The sequence below is a fragment of the Festucalex cinctus genome, chromosome 7 (assembly GCF_051991245.1).
Source record: "Festucalex cinctus isolate MCC-2025b chromosome 7, RoL_Fcin_1.0, whole genome shotgun sequence".
Lineage (NCBI taxonomy): Eukaryota > Metazoa > Chordata > Actinopteri > Syngnathiformes > Syngnathidae > Festucalex > Festucalex cinctus.
In genome coordinates, this window is record NC_135417.1 from 725,146 (window position 1) to 753,140 (window position 27,995).

General features: G+C 40.0%; 1 protein-coding gene and 1 long non-coding RNA gene across 5 annotated transcripts in view; one reads left to right on the forward strand and one right to left on the reverse strand.

Annotated features, from left to right (window-relative positions):
* Positions 1 to 27,995, forward strand: part of LOC144022498 (uncharacterized) — an 85,820-nt gene that overhangs the window by 5,546 nt on the left and 52,279 nt on the right. The window lies entirely within an intron of this gene.
* The window catches only part of rftn1b (raftlin, lipid raft linker 1b), a 73,451-nt gene continuing 52,275 nt past the window's right edge, over positions 6,820 to 27,995 (reverse strand). For both annotated transcript variants that reach the window (XM_077527356.1, XM_077527355.1), the window contains exons 6-10: positions 27,691 to 27,909; positions 22,377 to 22,486; positions 17,502 to 17,605; positions 11,996 to 12,071; positions 6,820 to 11,565 (exon numbers count right to left, since the gene is read on the reverse strand). In XM_077527356.1, the coding sequence (XP_077383482.1) occupies positions 11,038 to 11,565; positions 11,996 to 12,071; positions 17,502 to 17,605; positions 22,377 to 22,486; positions 27,691 to 27,909 (1,037 nt within the window). In that variant the 3' untranslated portion in view covers positions 6,820 to 11,037. The remainder of the gene's footprint in view (positions 11,566 to 11,995; positions 12,072 to 17,501; positions 17,606 to 22,376; positions 22,487 to 27,690; positions 27,910 to 27,995) is intronic.

Consider the following 27,995-nt stretch of genomic DNA (forward strand, 5'->3'; position numbering starts at 1 on the left):
ATGTATTTATTTATTTTTTATTTTTTAAATATGCATTGGCCTAAAAAAAATACACATCAGTCAGGCTTTAAATGAAAATCTTCTGACGCTTACCCTTCCATATGCCGCATGTTTGCATGGGGTGATGACGTGTTTAGGCAGACTGAACGGAGTCTATGCGAGAGAGTCTTGTGTGGATCCAAGTACAGGTTGTCCAGATTGAGACCCGAAATGTGTGACGAAATCCCCAAGATGTCAGCATGTTCCCGGTCCAGCTGCCAAGTGGGACGAGCGCTTACGTTCTTACGGTGCGAGGCCGGAGACGCGGCGACCTGAGTCCCAGAGTTTGGATTCTGACAGGCCCGCATCATTTCGCAGCTCAGTTTCATGCTTGAGCGGAAGGAATCAGGCATTTAACTTACTGAAATGGCTTGTACAGTTTCTTGCCATGAACCTACTAGAAGCTGTTGCCATGGCTGAGTGCGAGGTCGGCCATGGTGATGAAGGGATCCTGGAGAATCTGACTGGGGATCAGTCGCTGGCCGGCGTCAGGGCTCAGGAGCTTCTTCAGCAAATCCACAAAGGTCTCCTGGTCTTGGAATTCTGCTGTGGTGTCTTCGTTTGACAGGTGGACTACTTGTCTGACCTGGACCGGAACACACTGCAAGCTTTAATACTAAGACACATGCGTACACAACATGAGTTGTACTTTTTCTTTTTCTATTTTTTTCTTCTTCTGTACTTTTTAATTGATTCTGACTCAAAATCCATGACTCATTTGTGGTTGGTGAGATATTAGTACAGTTTCTAATTATTGGGCTATTTTTCTAAGACCAAAGGGAAGTCCATGGTCAGAAAAGCAGGATAACAGTTTAACAGCTAGAGGTCATAGCATTACTAATTCTCTAATCAGATCCCACTATTTGGGGTTGAATGTTTAATTGTGAGGTTTTGAAGAGTATGCTGGTAAGAACGTTGGTTTGGTACAGTACTACATGGAAATTCACAAACATTTTAAAAAGACTGAAAAAGTCGGACATACAGCCAAAAGCTTAATGGTAACCTTGACATTTGCTAGCCAAGGGATTTGCAGCACTGCGTTTATGAAATTGACGTGTAGCGTAGGGTGACAACATTTTCAAAATAAAAAAACAGAGCATTTTCGATGAAAATTAAATATAGAATAAATTCTCCCCAGTAACTACGTAGGTCACGTACGACGTAACTTGATGACTCCCTGTATTTATAACAAATTTCAATCTGGCAACTTGTGGTTGGGTTATTTCTTTAGCTAAATGCTATAATGGTTGACAGTTCAACAAAGCTAAACAAGTCAATGCACTCACCATATTCAATCTTTTTTGTTTGGTCCTGTCGTCGGTCCGCATGATAACAATACAAACACAGTGTCAGAAAAGCTCAGCTTGCATTGGGTCTGACCGGCAACCACAGCATTAGGCTAGTAGGATTACATTTCTCATAATTCATAGACATGGAAGCAGGAAGTAGTTCTAGTTCGGGTATGATGAAAACACGCCTGCTAGCAATTGCAAACGTTCAACAATTAAATTCCTATTTTGATCCCCATGAATCGCTATGACAGCTCTGTGATTGACATAAACATGGCCCAAAACTGCGACTCTGGGATGAACCTGTTTGGCAAAATCCGCTAGGATTCGGGACACAAAGCTCACAGCGGGGACTGCTCACAAACCCGCGACGTCCTTATCGCCCTAGTGTAGCTAGAAATGGAGGCAGTTAACATTCACTGCCAGTCATTTTAGAAAATTTTAAAATTTTCAATACTCACGTGATATTACATTCAATAATTATATATAAACCGAATCTACCAAATAACAGAATAGACTCCCTACTTTTTGCCCCGTCCCGTTCTTTTATAATTGACAGTAGAAAAAAGTATGTTTGCCAAAATACAGCCATTTCTCCCATGGACTCTGAAACTGGGTTTATTTCGTATAAACTGGGGCAATGATGTCATCCACCAGTGGTTGGGCATCAGTAAAGTTGTTTCCAAGTTTGATATTTACAGTGGAGCATAATCAGATTCGCCCCCATTTAGCACCGCTCTAAAAAATACAATTGACAAGTATACTTGTCAAAGGCAGTGAATGAGTTAAACTAATGTATGAGAATTTAGTACACCCGACTAGCATACAAGAATGTTCCATCCCGTTACCTCCATAGTATCTTTGGATTAATTTTCCACAATTGATTTTTTTCTCTGTTTGGCATTTTCACCTTGGCAGCAGCATTCACATGCGATTACTCAGGAAAATGACATTTCTCATCCTTTGTGCTTTGCGGGTATGTTATTAAGATGAAGAACAAAACTTGATACCTTGCAAAGGTCATCCAGAGAGCTGATAAAACAGTCGGTGCAGATATAGCCAAACTCTTTGGGTGTCTAGGAAGAAGTGATACACAACTGTTGGTAACAGTGAAACCGAAAAGGAAGTTTAGAACCTCAAGACTTTCTGACCCATTCACCACCTAAAGATCTGAAGCTGTTTATTAAAAAGTTTAGAAGCACGCTCAATTTTCTTTGTACCTTTAGTTTCCAGTAAAACGACTGGGAGCCCTGCTTCTCGTAACAGTAGTATCTTGTCGTGTTGAGTCCAATGTTTAGTAGTCTTTGTGGAATGTGACCCAAGATATGATCAATCTTTCTCAACTGTGGAGGAAAAATGGTTAAAGTTTGACGTGATCTTATGTCAGACCATATTTAGATATTTTTTGGGAGGTTCTTGCCATGTCGTATTCACAGGTGCTGTGGAAAAGTACAGAGCCCAGAAACAACTCGGCGATAATGCAACCAAGAGACCACACGTCAATGGGCTTTGTGTAGGGACAACCAAGGATGATCTCTGGAGCCCTGAAAATAGTAACAAATAATATATCTTGCAAATACAGCATCAAATATAGCTTAACAAAATTGTGCGGGCTAAATGCCCTCAGCTCTAGTCTTTGCGTACCTGTAGCGGCGGTTCTGAAAGAGTTGGCCCTGGTTGGTCTCTGAGACGTGCTGGGCTAAGCCAAAGTCGATGATTTTAACTCTGTACGGCCGGTTGACATGCTCCACCATCATGATGTTGTTGGGTTTCAGGTCTGCGTGGATAAGTCCAATACTGTTCAGAAAATGCAGGCCGACGGCCAGCTGAAGACACGAGTACATGACATTCAATGATAGCTTCATCAGCCTGGGTTGCTAGCTTTATAAGACATACCAAGTGTGATTCCGGTGTTAACACTAGGTCAAAGGACAGATAGAAACACTTAAGACGTATGGCAATGTACTGTAACTAAAATTAAACAAAACTAAAGGAACACTTCCTCATACTTTCTAAGGGCAGTGCAATTGTACAACACATTGGAGCAATTCGACTTGTACCTCTTTTCGAGGTTGACAGACCCAAAATATACACATTCTACGTTAACATTTCTACAATCGACGTAACTTTAGATGAGGGAAAATGTACCTGTTGCAGAATGGGTCGGATCTCCTTGACGAGGAGGCACTTGGTGGGTCTGGTGTGCATGAAGTCCCACAAGTTGATGTCCAACATCTCAAACTCGAGACACATGTACAACCTGTCCACAAAGATACTTTTGCACTGGACCAGGTTGACTTTGTCCATGTCGAAAGCCATTAAGGTTTTCAGCATGCTGGCCTGAAAAAGACATTCCGATCAAATCCAGCCATCAACAAAGTAGCCAATCATGTCTTCTATTCTGTTCTGGCACCTCTTTCTCAAACATTTCCGGGTCGTTGATGTGCTTGAAGATCTTGACGGCGACTTCCTCCTTGGTGGCCGTCTTCAAGCACTTGACCACGTCACCGTAGGTGCCCTCGCCTAGGAAGCCCAGTATGTGGTAATCGGAGGCAGGCGAGTGGAGGACCCACTGGTATCTGTCGGAGTTGCACAGTGAGGAGCGCATGGCCACGGCCTCCTCTTCTGATGATGCGACGGCTTTGGCTTGGACCCTGTAAGGGGGGTTCTGCCATCCGCCATTGTACAGGATTAGAGAGTGTGAGTTTGGTAATGGTTTCTAAACAAGGGGCTAAAGGGTTAGGTTTCAAGCCTGGGAAAGGGTTTCATACAAGGGTAAATGTTTCAAGAAAGCTTTAGGGTTTCAAATTAGGGCTTGTTTGGGTTTCATGGGAGAATTTGGGTTTCAAATTAGTGTCAAGCCTAGATTAGGGTTTCAAGTGAGTGTTTCGAGTCTGGATTATAGTTTGGGTTCGAGGTTTGAATCTTGAAGCAGGGCTAGGGTTTCAAGTTAGGGGGTTGATCCTAAATTAGGGCTTCAAAAGAGAGAGTTTCAAAGTAGAGTTTTACATTAGGGTTAAGTTATCACACTTCAATGGTTAGGGTTTCAGATTAGGGTTTCAAGACTGGATTAGTGTTAGAAAAAACATAGTTTCAACTAGGGGTGTTAAAAAAGATCGATTCGGCGATATATCGCGATACTACATCGCGCGATTCTCGAATCGATTCAATAATCGGCAGAATCGATTTTTTTTTTTTTTTTTTTTTTTTTTTTTTTTTTTAGGATTCACACCTTGAGCATGGAAGAATGTTATATGAACGGCACATTAAGCCTTAATATTTTTATTTTAATGCTGTTCAAATGTGAAACAGATTGCAAAAAGTTTGTGTACAGTGGCTCACGGTTATAAGCCTCAAGTTTTAGATAAATATATTCATACAAATCTTACAGTGTACATGTACAAATTTACTGATAGTATTTTCTAAATTTGAATGGAAAAAAATCGCAACAATCGACTTATAAATTCGTATCGGGATTAATCGGTATCGAATCGTGACCATTCGTATCGGGATTAATCGGTATCGAATCGAATCGTGACCTGTGAATCGTGATACGAATCGAATCGTCAGGTAATTCACACCCCTAGTTTCAACCCATGATTTTCATCTTGAGGTACGATTTTGACTGTTTGAAGCCAGGCATGGTTAATTGTTAGGGTGTCAAATAAAACTTTCAAGACTAGGCTAGAGTTTCAAAGTATTGTTTCAAAACACAGAGCTGGTTTCAAAGTCGAAACTTGCACTACCAATCGATTGCTTACTAACCTGCTTGGCAGCCATTTTCTATTCATGGCAGACACAAATGAATAAAACATATCCACCTTTGGTAGCACTATATAAAAAAAAAAAACAACAAAAAAAAACAAAAACAACAAAAAAACTTTTAAAAAATGGCACTATTTTGTCAACATTTTTACATGATAAAATGAGCTTTCACTGGAGTTGTGGTCAGTGCCAACGGCTCCTGTAAATTGAGTGATGATATCACATAGCTGTGTCAAGTCTCTAATGTACCGCCCCTACCGGCATAGTGACATCACATTTTCATTACATCACCATGTTACCTCATTACGCCACTACTTGTAGTTTCATATCAAGCCTGCTGGTAAATGTTTTCAAACATGATCAGAAAGCTTCTGTTATAGCTTCATGTCAGTGGATCAGGCACTTAGGCTAATTGAAGAAGCTAATAGGAAGTGAGGCTAACCGGAAGTGGCAAACGTGCTAATTTGACATTTTATTATGAAAATGTAGGCATTTTAAGGGGCTCCAAACACGACCCCCCAACTCACTAGTGCACCCTGGAGGGTTAGAAAAAAATAATAGCCCTCGTGCTCTTGATGTTGTAGCACCGTCTTCCACTAGATGGCAGTATGGCACTGAGGGAGACAAGATTGAGCTATTTATTTATTTATTTATTTTTTTAAGGCTTGAGTTGAACTTGGGAGCTGAAAATTGACCATTTTTCTTGTTTTTATTACTATCGGTGTCAGTTATTCTCCCCCTTTGACTACATTATACATAAAAAATGTTTTGGGGAAAAAAAAAAGACTATTGTTATAAATACTCAGCTGAGATGCTGTATAATTCAATAAGGTCCTGTGATTCCTACAAAATAGACATGCGAACTTTTCATGATGTCTCAATGTGTGTGCGATTGACTCGTCAATGTCTTCAATTAGCAATCAATGCAGGCAGCAGAGTGCTTTGGTGTTGGGTGTTTGCTCTTAATGATCTTTTAGTCTGTGAGGAGTATAGATCGGGTCGGCCTTGTGGGCCCTTCATAACGCAGAGCCGCGTTATTATCTGGGCTGAAATATTGACCTGCGAGGGCCATGCTGGGGCCTTGTGGCATTATTAGGATTTTCGCATCCATACGGAAGAAACAAATGGGAGTGTGATGTCCGTTCATGCTTCTCCTGCCTTCATTTGTCCTCTTTGCCACACTTTCACAAGCCACATTTGTGTGTTTATACACTGAATGTGTGTGTGTGTGTGTGTGTGTGTGTGTGTGTGTGTGTGTGTGTGTGTGTGTGTGTGTGTGTGTGCATGCGTGTAATGTGGCCCTTGGGTGCCGTGCTGCGGTGCAACAGTGGCGCGAATATCCCATCAGTGCTGGATGCAAACTTTTGACCTTTTACCGCTGTGAGCAAAGGAGAGGCCCAAATGCACATTTAATGACATTCTGGTTTAATGATGCCATCAACAAAACATGGGTTAGAGTGCTAATGAGATTATTTGATTAAGACATGAGAGTAGGAAATAATTTAGAATTGTAATGTGATATCCATCAATAATTACTGTAATGTATATGTTCATGTGTAATTTTTACGATTTGTAATTTTTTGAATGTAATTTAGAACTGAATGACTGTTTATTGATAAAAACAATGAAAATGTTTCATTATACTGTACTTTACTTAACTTACTACAATTGGCATCAATTCCATGTCATTGCTTAAGAACCAAATAAAGAAGCATACACGTGGACATTAAATATAAATACTTTTATAATGTACAAATTGTACAGATGCAGCGGCGGCGGTAACAACAATAACAACAACATAGATGGACGGGACAGCATACAGATAAAGAATATGTTGATACCATCACTGGCATGTTATCTTTTTATACACAAACAGGCAGCTGGAATGATGAAATATTCAAATGTCTCCTTCCTGACGCGAACGTAAACAAATAAAACACAATTACCCACAATCCCTAGAGTGCGGTTGGCCTCTTATTGGGAAAAGACGGCGTTCCGCTGGTCTCGTGATGGGAGTGCTTGTCAAGGTTACGACCGTTCGTGCCTGTCCGAATGGAATGTTCAGACAAACAAACTGCTATCATGTGACCTTGATGATGTCATTGAGGGGAGGGCAGGCCAACGTGTTGCTGATTGACATGTTTAACCAGAAAAAAAAAAAAAAAGTGAAATTCATTGAAGTAAATTACTGGCAATGATGAAAACATATGTGTCAAGGCAAAATTGAGAGCTTGAGATACAATGTGACAAAATATCAATATCGGCAAATAACGAATCACAATTTGTCACAATCCGGTATCGTTGCCATCTGGTGAGACCCCATCATGTTTGGTCTGTAACCTCCGTGTACCACCAACGATGTACAGTTAAACATTAACATGTTAGCGCTCGCATATTTTTATGGTTGACATGACAATGTACTGTATCATATAATTGCCCATCACGATACATTATCAATACACTAGTATGGACCCTGGATATTGTCACTGTCTGCTGAAAGCCAAGCGTTTCTGTAATCTCTGTACATCATCTGTGCTTCTGTCCCCCAATTCCTAATTCATCTAATATATTTTTATTGTAAATTATGAAAGAAAAACGCATTTTGTATGTTTTTCTTCCAATATATCCATTATTGCTAAATGAGAATTTTGAGCTTTATTGCCCCCTTCGATCAAAAGTGGATACCTCTTCTATAAGACAAAGCAATCAGCGGCGGTGGTAAATGTCAATACATGAAAATAAAACATTCAATTAAAGCCCAAGAGCAGTCAAAAAAAAAAAAAAATCCTCCACCAGTGAGAGAATGTTCTTCACATCTTGGAACACAATTAGAGTGCTTCTCCCCTCTGGAAAAATCAATCCGACGGCCAAATGTGACCCTTGAACTCGTACTGCCATTAAGTATGACCTCAGACTTTGCCGTCGGGAAGGGCGTAGACCCACAGTTTGAGACCAAGAAACCCTCGGGAGGTAGCTCGAAGCATCGGTTGGTCAATATGGCAGGCAGGCAACTCACTAGCATAAAAACGTTAAAATCATACTTAAAATGTGGTCTCCCCTCTCTAACGTTGCAGTGATGTCGCCTTCAAAACACTGAAAATAAGTGTCACTTGTGTACACCAAATGTACATTTTTATAAAACAACAGTCTGTGAAATACGATAATAATCAACATTAAAGCCTTGCTCATCAGTCTAGTTCAAATTTGGTAGCAATTGCAGAAAATCTTCAGTAGTCTGCCAAATTTCCTGTGGATAAGTGGAATTGGCTTGGCAGGCCAAATTGGGGAGAAGAAAAAAATAAATAAAAAATCTGTCTGTGAGGATCTATGGAAATTGACCCTAAAATGGTCACTTGAAAAACAAAATAGACGACTTCCGTGTAGATTTAAGAATTTTTTTTTTTTTTGTGGGTCTACTCGTAATAGACAAGACTAGGCATGGGCCGATTACCAGTTTACTATGGTATGAAAACGTCAAGGTTTCAATAACCGCTTATACTATCTGTCATTGGTAATGAGCTCTTTTTTTTCTTTTTTTTTTTGAGGACACTTACAAGCAGGGCTGCGTGCAGAGTTGAGTAAAACAGCCGCCTTTATTGAAGTGAATTGCCTTCAAATAACTTTTTGCACCTTTTTGGCAAGCAGTTACGCACGGCGGAAGAGGATGGGGTATGCCCTTAAACAAAAAAAACAAAAAACATGTAGAGTATATGTGTAGGTGCCGGTGTGTACTAGTTGCCTTGCGCATGCCCCATGCCATATTGGGAATGACGAACAGAAATCACGTACTGGAAACAATAAATCATAAAAATTGCAAATAAACATTTCTGTAGACCAAATGCTTAAAAAAAAAAGTTTTCTTGTGCATGGCAAATGAATAGTGGCCTTTTGGGTGAAAATGCAACCTATTTACCATTTAGCCTGCAAGTAAGTTTACTTGCAAATACGTTCGAATGTACTTGGAAATACATTTGAACATATTCATGACATTTAAACATATTTGCAAATAACTACATTTTAGAGCTGTAATTTTAATACCGATACCGCAATATGTTTGCTTTCAACTAACATGAAATCTAGGCCCATGCCTAGAAAAGACTACTGAATTTCACATTGCTAATTGACACTGGCTCTGGGTGCTCAATTTTCAAAACATTCCGAGTGGTTACTAAGCTAATTTTTCAGGTATTTTTACATAAGGGAAAGTCCTCCAAGCATCAATTTACTTAAAAAAAATTAAAATAAAAAATCAAGACAATTAGACTCGTTAAGGCTAACTGGTCTCGCACGGTTTTTCCTCTACACAAAAACATCACCAGACAAAACACCACAGGAGCAAATACAATGCATCTGGCTCGGGGTAACTGTTACATTTAAACAGCAAAACAATCAAAAACCAGAAAAAACATTCAGTTCACATTCAAGTGTGAACTGTGTGAAATCTAAAAGCAATTTTCCTGGAGTGGACATTATCGTCAATAAGTGAACCCCTTCCTTCTCCTGGTGTAAGAAATGCCTGATTCCTGACAGACGTCATACCGACAAAAGCCATTAGCGACCTAATGAGCGATCCGTGTAGTAGCCGTGGCCGCCTCTCACCTTGGCGACCCACCCGCTGTCCCGCCTTTTACTGCACGCCACCACCAAACGCCATCTCACAACTCGCTTATTGTTACAAACAACACCCACTGAGGAGCGCTTAAATAGCCGGTGGTAGAAGCCACGCTAACTTCTATTACTTCAAAACGAGCCAATTCATTTAGATTCCGTTTTACATGCCACAGGCCCCTTGCATTCATTTTATTTAGCTCAATTCACATGTTGGCAGTTTTCACGTTTTTTTTAGGTGGGGGGGTTGCAGTCAAGTGAAATTTAGTGGAAAATGTTTGTGGTTTTAAGACTGTCCAAGCGTACATGATTTACGAATGGCGTGCAATGAACTAGTTTGTGCAATGGCGTGAGATACGTCAGTTAGCATCATACTTGATTTGCATTAGACTGTTTTATATTTGTGGCCTTCAAGTGATTTTCATACAGATATTTACTTTAATTGTGACTTTCTAGAAATGTTTTTCATAGCAATATATGTATGATTTTAGGTTAATTCGTTCGACTTCAGCATATTCTGACTTGCGTACAAATTGAAGTTATGTAACCACTGACTCAGTTGTAAACTGATGACTTCCTGTATTTGAATTCACCCCACAACTAAGACACCACAAGTATAAATAATGCTAACCTTTAGCTCACAGCTAACGGTACTGTGGACCTTGATGAGGAACACTGAGTAGGAATTCATCCTCAAAGGTAAACGCTACATTGCATTCCCGTGAATTTCACATCTGCTTGTTTGGAACATTCTGTATGCAAGGTGAGTGTAGCCGTCAATGTTGTGTCGCTCTGAGGCTACTTTGGATTGCCTATCGCAAACAAACTCCTCCCCCATTATTGGCCTTCTAGTCAACCCTTCAGATCACGCAAAACTGAACGAAACAGAAGTTGTTTTTTTTTGTCTTTAGGCAGTCAGTAGTACGATGGAGTTTGGCCAGTGTTCTTTGTTGTTGTTTTTAGAATTAAGGTTCATCATATTTCTGGATTTTCTCCAAAAGAAAGTCCAACATTAAGTTTTTCTGTCCACATCATTCAGGCAGCACTCCTTACTTATCCCTTTAAAGGCAGGTGTGTGCAGGCCAGCAAATAAACTGCAAGTTCGATTTTGAGGTTGAAGTCGAGTCCGAGCATCTTCAATTGCTTCCTTCAGCCCCTCCAAGGATTCATGGTACATTCACAACGTGTGGTTATACAGCAGAGTCGGTGGATGAAAGATGGCAGTTTTAGAGGTCGGTGCAGCTTTTGACGCTCCAAGTCCCAAAAAAATGTCAGTGTGAACCCTGCCTTGAGTTTAAGCTTAAGCTTTGAGAGGTAGGGTTTCCACGATTCTGGGCTACTCTTGTAAGAGCTTGTTTATCGTTGGGATCTGTGAATCTGCCACCATATCCTTGTCCTTGACAGTTAGGCCGACTGAGTCTTCAGGCTTGGATTGGTTCTGGTCTGGTTTATCTTCATATTTGTCTTCATCCATTTCTAGGCCATTTTCCACTAAAGCTTCAACTTCCTGCTCCTCCACGATCTCACTCTCCTTTTCATCAGCAGCAGTAGTTTCCGTGACTTCCTGGGCGTCTGTTCTCTCCAAAGACTCTGTCAATCCCTCTTTGTCAAGTTCAGATGTTTCCTTTTCGGTCTCTTCTACTACTTCAGCTATGTCCTCTTTCGTTTGGAGAGTTTCTACCTTGATGGTGTTTGTGTCTTCAATCTTTCCATCTTGCTTGTTCGGTTTCTCATCGTCCTCATTTCCAACTATTTCCACGTGATTGGGAATCTTCATGTCTTTTTCCGGTTTTGGTTGGGTCTTCTTATTTTTGTGTTTGATGCCATTTTTGTTGGTCTTACCACGAGGTTTGAAGATCAGTTTCTGTAACATGGGAAGTTTGCATTAGCGTGGCAACATTTGGCAGAGTACATAATGAAGAAACAACTGTTTAAAATGAAACAAATCTGACTGGTGAGGCCAGTGGAGAGAAGTTGTCGTCTCAAGGCGAACGTTGCAGAAAAACAGGAAATCTGGTGGACTTGTGCTATCTCCTAAATCTTTGGCCTATTAACCGTGTTATTTCATTCTACTCACACAAAGGTTAAATTCAGGGGTTATCACCACTATTTGAGGTCATCGACAATAAATGTCCAGCTCTGCTTCTGTAAACATTTAGCCCACTGCTGAGGAATTCACCATAAGGCTCACAGAGAGGCCATTGTATATGACGTAAAAGGGAAAACATCTGGAAAGGGCCACGGAGCGATGACATTAACCAGGAAAACAATGAGAGAAAAGTGAGGTTGTGTACCTTAGATTCCCTCCGCTTCCGGCTCAAGACGGGTCGCTGCAGGAACACAATCTGTTTGGTCGCCAGACTGCCATCGCTACAGAGGACACAAGAACAGGGAATGGCATGATCCATAAGTTTCTTTGTAGGCATCAAGTTTTTTGGTATGGCTTTTGTTTTTTTCCAGATCTTTGCCAAGGTAAAAATGCAGGTTTGGCTGGTGGTTCTGTGGTTTTCCGGCTTCTTCCAGTTTTGTATTCTGGGATGGTTGTTCCAATCATGGCATACAAACTCTGACATCATCTTGAGTCGAGACCAAGACTTGGTTACAAATTTTCCTAGTCTTGGTCTTGACTGGTCTTGAGAATAAATCCTTAGGTCTCTAAGTTTGAGACAATACTTTGTATTAGGAAAGTTAAGTTTCTATAGCACTTTTGACAGACAAAAGGTGCAGTAGTCCCACCTACTGGTCTGCAGTACGGTCCCCAGACCATTTGGTACCAGGGTGCACATAGACTGAACAAAAGTATTGATTGTCAGAGTCTGAAAGGTGTATCTGCCCGTGCCTCTGTACATACAGCTCTTCTCTGCTCACAAGCCATAAAAAATGAGTGCAGACAACAACATATTTGGGAGCTTCTTTGGAAAGGGCAAAAGCCTAAATATGGGACAGACGAAAAGACGAAAAGAAAAAACGCCGCATTTACCAGACAATATCAGCAATCCTACTTAAAATACTCATGTTCATCGCTGCAGGTGGTTGTTGTAACGTACCAAACCCGTTCTGTGTCATATGTGGTGACAGGCTTCTAAAGGAGGCAGTAAAACCTTGTAAACTTGGAAAAAAAAAGAAAAAAAAAAAGCACCAAATACCTTGCGGATTTCCAGTATCCTATCTTTTGAAAGTTACAAACAAATGCTGAATGCGCAAGTTGTCATCAAGATAGAAAAAAAAAAAAAAGAAGAAGCTGTTTTTATCTTCTTTGTGATGTAGTTTGGATGACTTGTCCTGCCGTTTGTTAGTATGGAAGCAAAATAAACTTGAGTCCTGTCTGTATTCGAGATGAAGACCCTTCATAAAGAAGCGACTTCCCGGCCGCTCTCATCCGCTGGTTTCGCGGAACCGAGCCCTCTTAACTGCCGTCATTTGTCAGCGCCACTTTCCCTTTTTAATTTGTCTTTGAACATCTTTTTTCCGCACTTAACAAAAGCTTCTATCGCTTTCACATGGTCCCGTGTCAGGTTTTGGGTCGGCGCCCCTCTATGTTCCCGATCCTTTCATTCTTTCTTTACGCCGTTCTCATTAACGAGACGTCAGCTCTGTTTTGTTTTTTTTCTAAATTGGCCGCTACAGGCTGATGCTGACAGATTTATTGTTTCTTCTGTTTTATGGCTTTCATGTTCCATCCTGCTGTTTTGGGCTAAAACGGAGCCGTCCACGTCGCGCACAAATAAGGGCTCCGGTTGCTTGATGACGGCTCAGCAACATTAAAAGCCCCGCTACAAATATTCCATTTCGCAACATGAAATAGATGCAAGAGTTCTTATATAAACCACCAAAAAAAGCCTCACAAAACATCTCTTTTTTTTTCCCATTAGAGGCCTCCTCGCGCCGTCTCTGTGAGCTATTTTCTGGGCTGTCAAGATTGCTGGACGGCTTCCTGGGGAATCAAAGGCGAAAAAGCGAGCGCGATTTCCCAGCAGAAGCTTCAGTCCGGCTTGTTGAGGAAATGACAGGCCTTTGTGCAACACTCTGCTGCGGTAGTTAGAATTCACATCTACACTAGTGAATAGAACTGGAGATGGTAGTGTACTAATGCAACATGGGAAAAAAGGCTTAAAAAAAAACACATGAAAAGTCACAAACTGCAGTTAAAATGGACAGTGGACTCTACACTGTAAGATTTGTCCTTGACCGGTTTCTAGTTGGTGCTCAACCGTGGCACTTCATAACTGATCTACTTCTAAATCGAAGGTGTTATTTTATATATGAAATCGGTTAATTTGAAAAGAAGTATGACACAAGGTTGGCTGTTTATTTTTGGTACAGCCACAGTTTTCAGGTATTACGGCTCAAGGTAGCTGAGGCTTTTTCACACTGCACTTACTTTTTTTTTGGTGTTTGCTACAAGGCAGCGCACAGGGACTAAGCACTCAGGTACAAGCTTGCCCATATTTAGAAGTGGCTACTTATAGTGTTTTTCCACTGCAGCCCAGCACCGCAACGTGTGAAGCCAGCACGGTGTTAGCGAGCATTTCCATTACAGCTGACCGTGTCGGAAGTGGACCGTGCCGGGCTGAATGGATTGTCATTGCTGCTTATCGGTAACGCATTGACCGACAATGTGTAAGTCCGTGCGTGCTGTCGAGTCGCGGCGGGAGTGACGTCATGCAGCCGACTAATTGGCCCTTCGGAGGACCCAGCCTTGTGAATTTGGACGCAGGCTGTGTTTTGGTTATGTGTTGTTTCCCACGCTCGACTATTGTGTCACTTCCGCCCAGCATTCCAGATGCACATTGGAGGTGGAAACAGTGCGTGTATGCGAGCCAACCAGCGCGGTGCTGGGCTGCAGTGGAAAAACGCTATTAGCGGCTTACCAGGATATCGCATGGATGCTTTACCTGCTGCTTTCAGGGTGAACATTTTTCAATGTAGGTGTATTCCACGACATTGCATTCAATCCTAGCATATACACAATAAATGGGTTCGTCGATCACACACTGAGCATTGCTAAGCGCAGTGGGAAAAGGCCTTTAGATAGTGGGGTATTTGACATCTTTGGCCGAGAAGAGACAAAAACAGCCCAATTGTCTTTATGGGAGTATTGTTCCTAAGCAAACACCTACTGATATTAAATAAATTATATTATATTAAGTTTTGAGCAAAAACACCCGTGATTTTAGTCCAATACGTTCAATGATGATGATGCCAAGTTTTACACTAGTAATTCTTCACAGATTGTCAAACCTTTATAAATTATCATTGTTATTAACTGACATCAAGTCCAATAGTGTGTTTGGTCTTGCTCGTTGTCGTAATGACTATGAGCTTTTGTTTTCCTATGCCATCATCAATCGAACAAGGCTTTTATGTGTCCTCGCTGTACGTGTTTTTTTTTTTTTTGTTGTTTGTTTTTTTTTCTCGGCGAACGATGAGAAATGACTTAATGGCTGCGAAATGTAATCACCAGCTACACTAATTGAATGCAGCCAAGGCGAGACGAGCGCCTGGGTTAATGTTGCGCGGAGACGCCAGCCGAGCGTCCGCTAGCATCCATTTCAGGCGAGACAAAAACAACAAAAAACCCCGTTTGCAGACATGTTGTTTCACCGAGCGAGCGAGCGAGCGGTAGCCGGCGCGCAAACAAGCCTAATGAGTAACAGAGTGAAATGTATCATCAAACTGTTTGCAGGCTGGGTGAGAAATAAGCTGCTTGTTGTACTCTATCTAGGCCGGCTTGATTAATTAGCCCTGTTGTGTTGCGGCGTGGAGGCACTTTGCGCGTAAAGGGGGTAAGAGGGAGGGATGGGGTGCTATGTGAGATCATGAATCAGTTGTGAAAGAGGAAAGAAAAACACACAGCCAGTGTGCTGATGGAAATATGTAACACTTCTCTCCATTAGTGGGACGCGTCACAGTTTTTTGTCAATGGAAACGTGAGCTGACTGAACGGTTTTATGCAGCGTTTATAACAGATCGGGTTGAAATAAAAAGTGCTTGCTGTGGGCGGGCTGATACTAAAATATTGGTACTGTGATATCTCCCTTATGGATTCTAGTATCAAACCCAGAACAAAATGTGGATTTTAAAAATATTTTTAAGACAAATTTATAATCAGATTTTTTTCCCCAAAAAAATAATTTCTTTTGTTTGAAGTGTCAGCATAGCTTTTGGTATCGTCAATTGTGTGGAATTTTATTATTAATAGAATTACTACAATGAGAAGCCTGTAAAAGTTTTCTTTTTTCCCCCCTTGCTGTCAAAAGCCCATGTCCACCAGTGGAATTTTTAATTATTATTATTTTGCCATCAGAAGCCTGTAACTTTCTTCTTCTTTCTTCTTTTTATTATCTTCTTGTTTTTTTCTTTCTTTTTACTGCAAGAAACCCATTTCCACCATTGGAACTTCTAATTATATTATATTATATTATATTATATTATATTATATTATATTATATTATATTATATTATATTATATTATATATATATATATATATATATATATATATATATATATATATATATATTTTTTTTTTTTTTTTTTACCTTGAAAAGTCTTTTATTTATATATATATATATATATATATATATATATATAAATATATATATATATATATATATATATATATATATACTTTCAGCTACCCCTTTCTACCCTTTCTGGATAAAAAATGTTTTTAATTAATGAATGTATTATTTATTTTTTAGAATGGGAAGTGTTTTACCGCCAGTACAAAAAACAAAAAAAAAAAAAAAAAACACTGTCAGACCACCTTCATGCACAAGGCCAGCTATCCATGGATTAACAATGTTTGGAACATTTACATGAAGTCCATGTCGTACTCACAGAGAATTTAAAAGTTGAATTCATGAAGGTATTGTATACTTCTCCCCCTTTGTAACAAGGCAAAAAAAAACAAAAAAAAACAAAAAAAACAAACAAACAAAAAAAAAAAAAAAAAAAAACTGGTGGAAACGGGCTTCTGACAAGAAAAAACACAATTTGTTTTATTTTTTATATCGGACTTTGTATATCTTCTTTTGATTTGATCATTTGATTTTATCCCAAAATACGACTTCAGTTTTTCATCTAGCTTGAGTACCACAACATTTAGAGAAGCTTTTCATTTAAGCGTAGAGGCTTTGACACAAGAAGTTTATGTCACCACGTTCCACCTTCTCTTAACCAAAAGCGGATGTCGTCGTCGTCATCGCCACGAGCGATGCGTCAGTGCGGGCTTAGCCGAGAAAGCGTTTCAACGTGGAGATTTTCCTGTGACGGGCGGCAGCTGCTCTGCTTTAAAAGTTGCTGAGAAGCAGATTTAGGTCAGCGTCTTCGAGCAGGAAGTTTGATTGAACCGCAACTCAAGACAAGGTGTGCATGCTGGCTCTGTTCCACTTCATACAATTTAGGCCAAATGATGGTGGAGAGAAACAGCCACAAACAAGTGTGAAAGAAGATGACCTATTAAGAGCTTTCAAATGTCACATCCACGCGCGGCGCGCACACACACGCAATGACAAAAACAATAGTGCTTCAGAATTTAGTATATTCAAATTTGGTAGCAATTTGAGAACACGTTTGCCTTTAAAGACTGGAAATGGACAAAACAAAAATAAGTCACTTCCAACCAAAAGTGCAGACTTCCTGTGCCTTATCAGGCCCGTCTTGAGACTTTTTCATGGGTCTTCCGATAGACACAGCAGTCAAATTTCATGTTTCTAAGTGAAATTAGCTTCGGATCTGAATTTTCCAAAAATCGCAGGTGGTGTGACTACTGCCAAATGTTAAGCATGGGTGATTACCTGTTGGTCTTGATGACAGGTGTTGGCAGCACACAGGTGAGTCTCCACCCATACATGGCCAAGGACTGCAGTAGGGGAACATAATCAGCCTTCACCTGCAAACCCTGTGTGGAAAGACACACACCGCTTATGACAATCAACCTTGCACATGCTGCACTGGAAGACAATAAGCGAGGCTTTAAAACCGTATCAACTCTTGCATATGATTAAGCGTATCGGTGCTTTTATTCAAGGCTTTTGTGTCATGCTGGAGTTTGCTGAACAGGTTGGAAAAATAAATCAAGCACGGCAAAAAATCCCCAGTTGCTATGAGTCAACATGGCAACGCGCTGAGCTGATGACAAGCGTTTGTCAGCACACTAAGACCTTGAACAAACGGGCTGCTCAGTGAAACTGCTCACTTTGTGGCGAACACTCATGTCTTGCTGTTTATTTATTTATTTATTTATTTATTTTTTTATAAGGCACCTCACTATCACGAAACAGAGAAATTTGAGGAAAACATTGTGTTGCAAGAACATTCAAAGTAAGAGCAGAAGTCTCAAGATTTGTCTTGTGTGATTTAGCGGTATTGTGTGATTTAGAAGACGTGAGATGTAACAGAACTCTCATGGGATTTAGTAGAAGTTTTGTGAGATTTAATAGAAGTCTTGTGGGACTTAGCAGCGGTCTCATGAGATTTCACATAAATCTTGTGAGATTATACATAAGTCTCGTGGGATTTTGCATAAGTCTCGAGATTTCACATAAGACTCGAGGGATTTAATAAAAGTCTTGTGAGATTTCACACAAGTCAACATAAGTCTCATGAGATTTAATAGAGGTCTCGTGGGATTTCACATAAAACTCATGAGATTTCACATAAGACTCGAGGGATTTAATAAGTTGTGGGATTTTGCATAAGTCTTGTGGGATTTTGCATAAGTCTTGTGGGATTTTGCATAAGTCTCGTGGGATTTTGCATAAGTCTCGTGGGATTTCACATAAGACTCGAAGGATTTAATAAAAGTCGTGAGATTTCACAAAAGTCAAGTCTCATGAGATTTATAGAAGTCTCGTGGGATTTTGCATATGTCTCATGAGATTTCACATAAGACTTGAGGGATTTAATAAAAGTCTCGTGAGATTTCACACAAGTCAACATAAGTCTCATGAGATTTAATAGAAGTCTTGTGGTATTCAGTGGAAGTCTCGTGATATAACAAATCTCACGGCATTTAGCAGAAATCTCGCGGGATTAAGCAGAAGCCTCACGTGGTTTAGTAGAAGTCTCGTGAGATTTAACATGTGTAGTTGGATTTAAGGGAAATCTTGTGGGATTTAGCGGAAGTCTTGTCAGATTTGACAAAAATCTCATGAAATTTAACGGAGTGCATGTAACCTTATAATACAAATGCTTAGTGGCCAAAATTGCATTAAGTAAAATAAAATGTTACTATTGTGTTTGCCATCTGAATTGTTTCCGGGTAAAGCCTCCCTCTTAGCTCTGTGGACCTTTTAATTTAATTCAAGTTCTGAGTGAGCAAAAGTGTGTGTGAAATAAAAATCAAATGCTGACATTTTTCATGTAAATTGCGGATGTTGAAATGCACGTACCAAAACGTAATAAAAGGAACTAGTAGCCTCAAACAGAAAATGAAGCAAATGAAGTCTGAATAACTGCACTTTGATAAGACAAATAAATGGGAAAAGGTAATGAGGCCCGTAAACAGACACACATAATAAATGTCAAACATCACAAAGATTTAAATGCAATTTAAACTCATTCAGTGACATACGAGCCAAACGCAGCCTGGAGGGAAAGTGGAAAAATAAACATAAAAATGTCAGGCAAGAGAAATAAGTGATAAGCGGTAGACGTGTTCTGCAAGTAAACAACAGCACGCATTCTGCATTCAAATGTCAACAGCATTAAACCCTCGCCTCAAATCATAAAAAGTCGTCTTCGTCACACACCACGTCAAAGTTCAGCTTGTTTTTGCGTTCACTCGCTGCTCCATTTTTATTCATGCGGAGAGTTTTGAGTTTCGTTTGGTTTTGTTTAAAAAGATGACTCACCTGTTCAGGCTTCTGCTGTTTTTTTTTATTTTTATTTAAATGAGAAACTTCACAAAAAACACAGCGGAAAACAATAATTATTTATTTTAAATGTAAATGTAAAAGGGTACAATGTCACCTGGCAATCCAAACATCAAAAGGACACTGTTTCTTTTCTTGTCAAAACCAAATTTTTACAATCTTCTATTATATTGTTTTAGTCTACGATGGGCAACTTAAATGATGGAGTGGGCCACAATTTTTCATCAGTGCTACATACTATATTATCAAGGGCTTCCTATCTTTGATGTATGACAAAAATTTCAAATATGGACAAAAAAAACATGCTCTTAATGTTTCATAACACATTTCTCAATGCATGTATTAAACATCCACTGTCCTAGCCCAACAACAAAGTGTCTGAAGGAAACAACAAAGTAACCACATGATGATATTTTTGGGAATGTTTTTAATATTTCTCGTGCAAATGGCTCTCGTGCATAAAAATGACTATTCAAGGACGGCAAAAAGCTGCTGAACAACAAACTAATTCATGGTGTGAATTAAAAATAACTAAACATCAACTCATTCAACATTTTAATATTATTGAGGTACCATTTTTGTTCTGTATGTCATTCAAAATGCACACAAAAAATATTTGGCCTACTGAAGCTGTTGTAACAGGCAGTATAAGCTCGAGCGTAAGTGCAACTAAACAATGTCTCCCATCTAGTGGCGAATGGTGATATTACAACTTAAAGTACAGTCGACTCCTGCACACTTGTGGTTTATCACGTGCAAATTTGCATATTTATCCCCCCAGTATTAATTTTTTTTTCTTTTTTTTTTCTATTTTTTTACTGAGATTTCTTTTTAAGTCCCTCCTGTTTTTGCAGAAAATATGTAATACATAATTTTTTGGGGGGTTATTTATTTTATTTCATTTTTAAAATCCCCCTTTTTTTGGGAGGGGGGGTTGAAGGGGCCACTCAGTGTGATCGGGCGCTGGATGTACAAACCAGATATGTTTGTCTCATCCAAGTTTGCTATCTTTAAGCTAACATATAATATGCGCCATAGATGAGATAACAGAAATTAGCATACATAGTACATAGTATAAAAAGTATTATTTGATTTTTTTTATGTGTATATACGCGGGTGTAATCTTTCATTACCAGGAAGCGTCCTTCATTCTGAAGACGAACACGTCACCAGCTTGCATGTCGCACATGCCTTGCAGTGTGTGATATCTCAGTTCTCCCTGGCGGAGGTGAGAGAAGAGGCAACCCAGATAGCAGCGGGGCTAATTTGCACCAGCGCTCAACGTGAGAGGTCGCGCTCGGCCTGTCAGGTTTCGCTGGCTCGATAAGAAGGAAGGAACACTGCTCACCAGCAATCACTGAGAACCTCGTGTTATCAAATCAATAGATTTAGACTCATAAATGCTCAGAACATTGTGAAGATGTTTTAAGGAATCATTCTGTTTGATTGAAGTAATTGAAGTAAAGATTTTGCAGTTGTTTGAAGCCTTTGAGTCAAATTCAGGGAATTGAGATTCACTTAAAGTAATCGGCGCTAAATAAGATCGCTTAAGTGTCTTGTTTTTAGACACTAAAGTCAAAATGGTATAAAATCTCGCAAGATTTCAAATAACGTGAAACAACCTCGAGTGCTGTGACAATTCTTAATTTCAGAGTTTCACCGCCAATTACTTGGCAACTAAGATGGCTGAAGTTGCACAACTTCCAAGCTGTGGCCGGACGACACTGTCAAACAGCAGTTCGTTATTTCAAAGTTTATTTTATCATGACATCTATGCTAATATCTGTTAGCCTGTAAATGGTGTTTCAGATTATATAACATAAAGATAGTACACTTTTGTGAGATTAATTCATATGGTTTTTTTGTGAATATACAATGTCTAATCCTCGTTTACGATATCAGTTTCACATAAATGAATATAAATATATTCTGTACATTGAACAGTGAAAGCCATTTTCTTAAGTGCGATATTTGTGATATGATTAGTTTTTGGTATATTGGTTAATTGGGCCCAACGTTGTGAGCTAGTAAAAAGGACAAATCAACCAAAAATTTTCTATTCCATGTACAACATTTTGTGCACGGAGTAGCTTCCTTATGAGGTCGTTAAGACCGTTAGTGCAGCATTGGACCGTCAAGAGGCAAATTGGTGGGACAAGGAAACATCCTTTCACACTTAGAAAAGTCTAAATTCCATTAGCGAGATAGCATCTGTATACACACACGCACACGCACACATGCAGTATATAGTACACAGATGGCCAAGCAGGCAACCGCACACCTTTTAAACACACCGGACAGAAATCCATTTTAACACCAAACCTTTGCTGACGAAAGATGTAATCGGGAGCTGATAAGAGCTTGTTTACTGTGACTACACACACACAGTCAATATGTCAATAAGATGTACTGCATGTTTCATTCCACAAACAATAAAAACAACCAACAAAAGTGGTGAAAACAACAACAAAAAAAACAAAAATTGTTGGTACTGTTGCATTAAAGAACTTTAAAAAAAATAAATAAAAAAATACAGATTTTCAATCGGGTTGTGATCAGAGTTCTTCAGAAGACGCTCAGATGTTGTTTTTAGACTTTGTTGGGCGTTTTAGCCACAGGCTTTGGATCTTTATCCCTTTGGTGGGCCTGTGAGAGCAACTTTTCTGACACCGGGTATCTCGTTTGGTTTCAGAATGCCTCAAATAGTTTTACAGGAAATGCAAGAGATTTCATGCAATGCATTGCAACCAGTTGACAAGAACCACGGGCAAAATGTCGTGCTAAATGTTTACTCACGTCAATGACGGTCCACTGCTCCACCACGATGGCGTCGTAGGTGGTGTTGGCTTCGCCTTCGCTGGCTTCCTGGAACACGAAGATGCTTTCCACAGACTTAGGAAGCAAATCTGCAGAGAGGAAGGAAGACATGGCGGCCGTGAACAGCCAAGAAAAATAAACATTTACAAGAGTGAGCGTGAGAGTTTTATCAACCATTTTACATACTGAGAAACTGCAGGCTCAATTAATTTGACATTGACACTTCATACTAGGACTGCGAAAACAATCGTGTTCACCACATCAGGTGGCCCCTAACGTAAAATATTATGGTAAAGTAAATATTCATATTCTCTGTAATACTTAGAAAAACTAAAACAATAAATGCAGAAAGTACAATATTTTAAATTTGAATTATATTGTGTTTTTATACATAATAAGCAAGTTATACATCCGATAATAAAAACGTAAAGTACATGTTTAGTGCCATTATCAGCAAATGTGATGTTCCATACTGAACATGCAGTTCATTGAAGTACCTTGAGCTTTTTTTTTTTTTTATTTTATTTTATTTTTTTTACACAACATCAGTAGGCTTCATCAGGATTTGTCTTCTCTAGTACAAGAAGCTCATTGGGAAGAAAATTCACACCGACAGTCATTGTACCTGTAGGTGCAAAAATCCTTGTTGTGGTTTGCTTAACTAGTCATTAGGGATGTAACGATATACAAATGTCACAATACGATATCACGATATGAAGGTCACAATACGATAATTATCACGATATTGTGGGGAGGTTTGCGATATTTAAAAAAAGCTCCCAATATTGTAAGAAAATGAGCTCATACTAAAAAAAAAAAGACAATATTGTGCTTTTGTACATAACATCAATGTTGTTGTTATTATTAGTAGTATTATTATGTTTTATTATTCTTATGTTATGTTGTTAATGCACGCACACATTGAGTTCCTCCACATATTGGCTTTACAGGCAAATTATGTTCCCCTTCATCTGACAATTAGTGTAGATTTTTAAACATAGAAGGCCAAAACATTCCTAATGAAAATTAAATTACACTAAAAAACTAGCCACCAGAGTGTGCTAGAACTGCACAAATAGAAGTCAACTTGACTTTTATTAACAGATGTGTTGCATTAAAATATGAACATGATGACGACAATATTGTGGCAGTTTTAATATCACGATATTGCGCTTATCGTTACATCCCTACTAGTCATATGTCGCACATTCGTTGCTGTGACTACTAATTAGATTTTTTTTGTGTTACCATTTCTTCTACTTTCTTTTGGCAGGCGGAAAATACTTTTACTGCCATTTTTGCGTGCTATAAAAAATGCATGACTACTACTTCTTCCTACATTTCTTCTAATTTTAATATATACAAATCACACCTGAGTGTCACAGGACCAGAGCAGATGCATTTTTTTCAGCACAATGGAGCAGCAATAATTTTTATTGATGTAGGATATGATGCCAGAAAAAGGAAATGGAAAAGGAGTGACTGAGTCACATGATCTCAAACATGCTCCAATGCTGATATATTTCCTCCGCATCGCATCCCAGACAGACTGGCCTTCATGACCCCCACCATACACACACCCCTCCACACCCTGCGTCTCTTGTTGTTCCTTTGAAACACACACACACATACGCATACACACCCGGTCATCCAGGCTGGCCCTGAGTGCTTTCTCATTACTGCCCTGCCATTTCCACACTAATACAGTTTGCCGGAGCCCAGACGCAACACAAGACACTCCACATTTCATTACGAGACCCCAATAATAGTGTTGGGGGTGGGTGGGAGTGGCGGTGCCTGTGGCTGGAGCGACAGGAAGGAGGATAGAAAAGCAGACAGACAGCGAGGGGATTCATATAGATGCCCCCCCAAAACCTAATTAGGGCTGGTGCACTCTCAATTGAAGACGTTTCAGACATCTGCTGGCTCGCTCTAATGCAGACATTGTTCACTCCAGACCCCTTCCATAACATTCAAGCCTCCAGACTCGCTTCTTTTGGTCCTCCACCCGTTTTGGAAGTGACCATTCTCTGTCAGCCAATCAACGCTGCATTGTGTCCTTCATGTACCTTAGCACTGGGCTTGGTACGCCGACAGAAAGGAAGCGAAGACATTTCACATCGGTTTATAGGCGGATAACGGGGGATTCGTTATCCCAAAAAAAAAAAAAAAAAATGTAAGAGGTGAATTTGCCGAAACATCTAGCTAATGTTGCATGTATGTTAGCATTTAAGCTAGCAGGCTGGTTTGGACAAAATTCAGATTCATTGTTTGGTTTTGTTGAACGTTTAGGTGTTTAAATCTTGTTTCTTCTATTAATCTACTTTACAGCAAACTTTAACTGCCAGTGTTAACTGGGCTAGAACTGTTCTAGATTTTGTTTTGCCCTCTGAGTGACACATAGTTACGAGGGGAAAGCCGCCCCGCTGGGTGAATGTTGATGTTTGATGTCAGAGCGATGCCTTATGGGTGGTTAATCATCAATAAATGACGGTGTGAAATGAAAAATGAAATATACATAATTTTGTGCTCATTAGTGTGTGCGCATTAAAGGCTCGGAGACAGCGTGTGACCAGGTCATGTCTGCCCATTTCAAAATGGAGGCCGGGACCGGCACTGACAGCTCATTTATATTTCACAGAGTGGACGGGACGGATGTGGTGAACGTGTGGGGGTGTGTGTGTGTCATAGGCAGCCTGGTAATCCCTGTTGCCGGGCAGACTCCGAATGGCAGTAAATGACTCAATCGTAAAAATCTGTCAGTAGTGCATTTGACTCCCTCCCGCAAAAGGTCTGTAATGTTCTATAGTTACCAAAAAATGACTTTAAATATATATGTTTGTATATGTATGTATATGTTTTGAAAATTGTCCGTCTGAATAATTGGTCCCACATTACTTTTTTTTTATTTTTTTTTTACTTTTTTAATATCATCTCACAGGCCGGACTAAACCCCTTTGCAGGCCTGATCCGGCCCGCGGGCCATACGTTTGACACCCCTGCTCTAAATGAAGCTTCTGAACTCACTTCAACATAGTCCCTTGACACAAAGATGCCACAGGTTGACAGCCAAGCAATACTTTTACTGTTTGTGACCAGAGTGCAAAAGAGCCTATTAAAAGAGTACTTTTTGTGTTCAGACCATCTTGATGCTAAGGAACTATGTTAAAGTAAGTTGAGGAGCTTCAGTAGACAAAATTTACATGCGTGTTGGATGAAAACCTCTGCTTTTAGAAAGCCAATAATGTTCCGTTGTGGTTGATAGGGTATCGGGCAAAACATCGCATATCCAAGACCATTATTCTTCAGGAAATTGGAAGAAGAAAAAAAGAGCAAATGACAGCAGCAATGTGTTCATTGTTGTGCTTTGACTACATACTGTTGGCTGTTTCCAATATTTAGCTGTCTCATGTCGCTGAAGAAGGTAACCAAAAATTAACACATTCAAATCAGGATTATTTTCTGCTGTAGATGATAATAAAAAAATAAAAATAAACAAGCAAAAGGCATAGTAGTGACAGTAATGTTTGTGGATGGAGGCTAATCCTTTTTAGTCCTACACAGCTTGAGATATGTAACAAAGGGATTAGCTCAGTGCCAGTTGTCTTGTCGCTACATAAACGTCGGCTTATTTATTTATTTTAACTTTGGATGCCACCACTAGACACAGTGTATTTAGACATCAACGAAACAGAGCTATGCAGCAAATAGGACACTGCGGCTGCATGGCCTTAAACAATTGTAGGAAACCACAGAAACTGAGCGGCACTGAATTTATCATTCGGACTCATCTTGACATTGGCTGTGGTCAGAAGGCCAATGTCATGTGGAGACTGAGGGCTATCCGAAACTCAGAATGGATGGCTGCAGCTAAGTGGAGACTGTGGAGTCTAACAATGCAGTGTCTGTATTAGTAAACATTTTTGTCCTGGGATTTCTATCTATGATATTCTGCAACATCTCACAAGCCCAACAACACAATTTGCTAAACTTATTTGTGACATGTTTTTAAAAAAAAAAAAAAAAAAAAAAAAGGCACGTAGGCTGATTTCAGTGGCAGCGCGTTTGTCGTCTTTGCTCAAATTTAGAACGCGTGGCGGGCCAAGTCTGGCGTGTGTTGAATAGCGGCTCAGGCGTGTGTGTGACAAGAAAGAAGGAAGAAAAAAAAGGCTCTAAATCCTCAAAGCAACTCTGGAGAGAGATTAAGCTATTCGGCTAACAAAAGGCACAGCCCCGTTGCTGTCGGTTCCTCAGGAAACTCCACTCTGGGGAGGCACTGGCGATGTGTGTGTGCGTGCGTGTGTAAATCTTTAATGCGTTCAGTAAATTCAATGTTTTTAATACCTGCGGCCACAGCAAAACAAGCACAGCTGAAAACAAACTTGCATATGAAGACACCGTAACGTGCAATGTGCATATGTGTATGCAAACAATGGCCCTAATGCCCTCATGATGTCACGATGCCACATCACCATGACAACACATGTGTACAAGGACGTGCAGTGATGCGGTGCACTCGCTGTCATGTCTCTCTCTGGAACAAAACGGATCAGGTGGAAGATAGGAAGGTGCTGGAACATTTGCAGGAAAAAGGTCACAACGCTGGAACATGACACTGATGTTTTTGTTAAATGTAGGCTAACCTGCACTTTGACTTACAAAGTTGATTTGTTCCCGGGACCAAGCTCCATAAATCTCTTTTAGGAACTGTAATTATTCATGGTTGCCATCTTAACACATGGATGAGAGTTAATTAACATCTCAGGCAATTTGAACTCGGTTGCTAACCAAAACAGCAGCACCTAATCACGTAAACATCTCTTGGGTGAATTGAAGAGTGGCGTTTTACTGCATGCTCCATTTACAACACTGTAAGTGACCCAATGTTTTTTTGATGCTGCTTTTGTTGCAAAGCTACATCGCCGGGAATGTAGATTGGCCAATCGCTTTTTAGGATTTTTAACTTTCAATTGCAGTGCTTGTACTTTGTCAAACTCCTACTATGGAGTCCAGCCAATTGCAAGGAAGTCCAAATGCTACTTGCATCTTTAATTTCTATTCTTACAGGAAACTTCATTGCTTTTTTGTTAACACAAATTTCTGAAGGAAGCTTTAATCTGTTATCAATTTAATAATCTGTTTCCAGATGTTGCCAGATGAATGAATTACAGCTTGTTTACTCTCTTTTCCCGCTAAAGAACCCAAACAGGAAATAGTTTAGATGCCAGCAAGAAAACTCAGACATCGCGTGTCCTGCTCCACACACCAACATGACCACCCATTAGTTACTTACCGTCAATGTTTCCCAGGTGGAAGTGTCCGTCCACCAAAGAGGCTCCATTGTTAAAGTGCTGAGTCATGTGATCCAACCAGTTAGCTTCTACCTCTCGGACGTTGTCGCCACCGCCGTTGATGCCGGCGTGCACCCGCAGCGGCACCTTGACCGTGTAGTACTTCACCGTGCCGCCCTCGCGCACCGCCGGGTGGTTGTACAAAGCCAGAAGTTCGGAGCCTGTGGAAAGTGGAGACGAAAGGCAGCTGTTGTGTCTTGTTTTTAGCTTCTAGTGCACGCTTCTAAGGGTTCGTCTGTCACCTCTC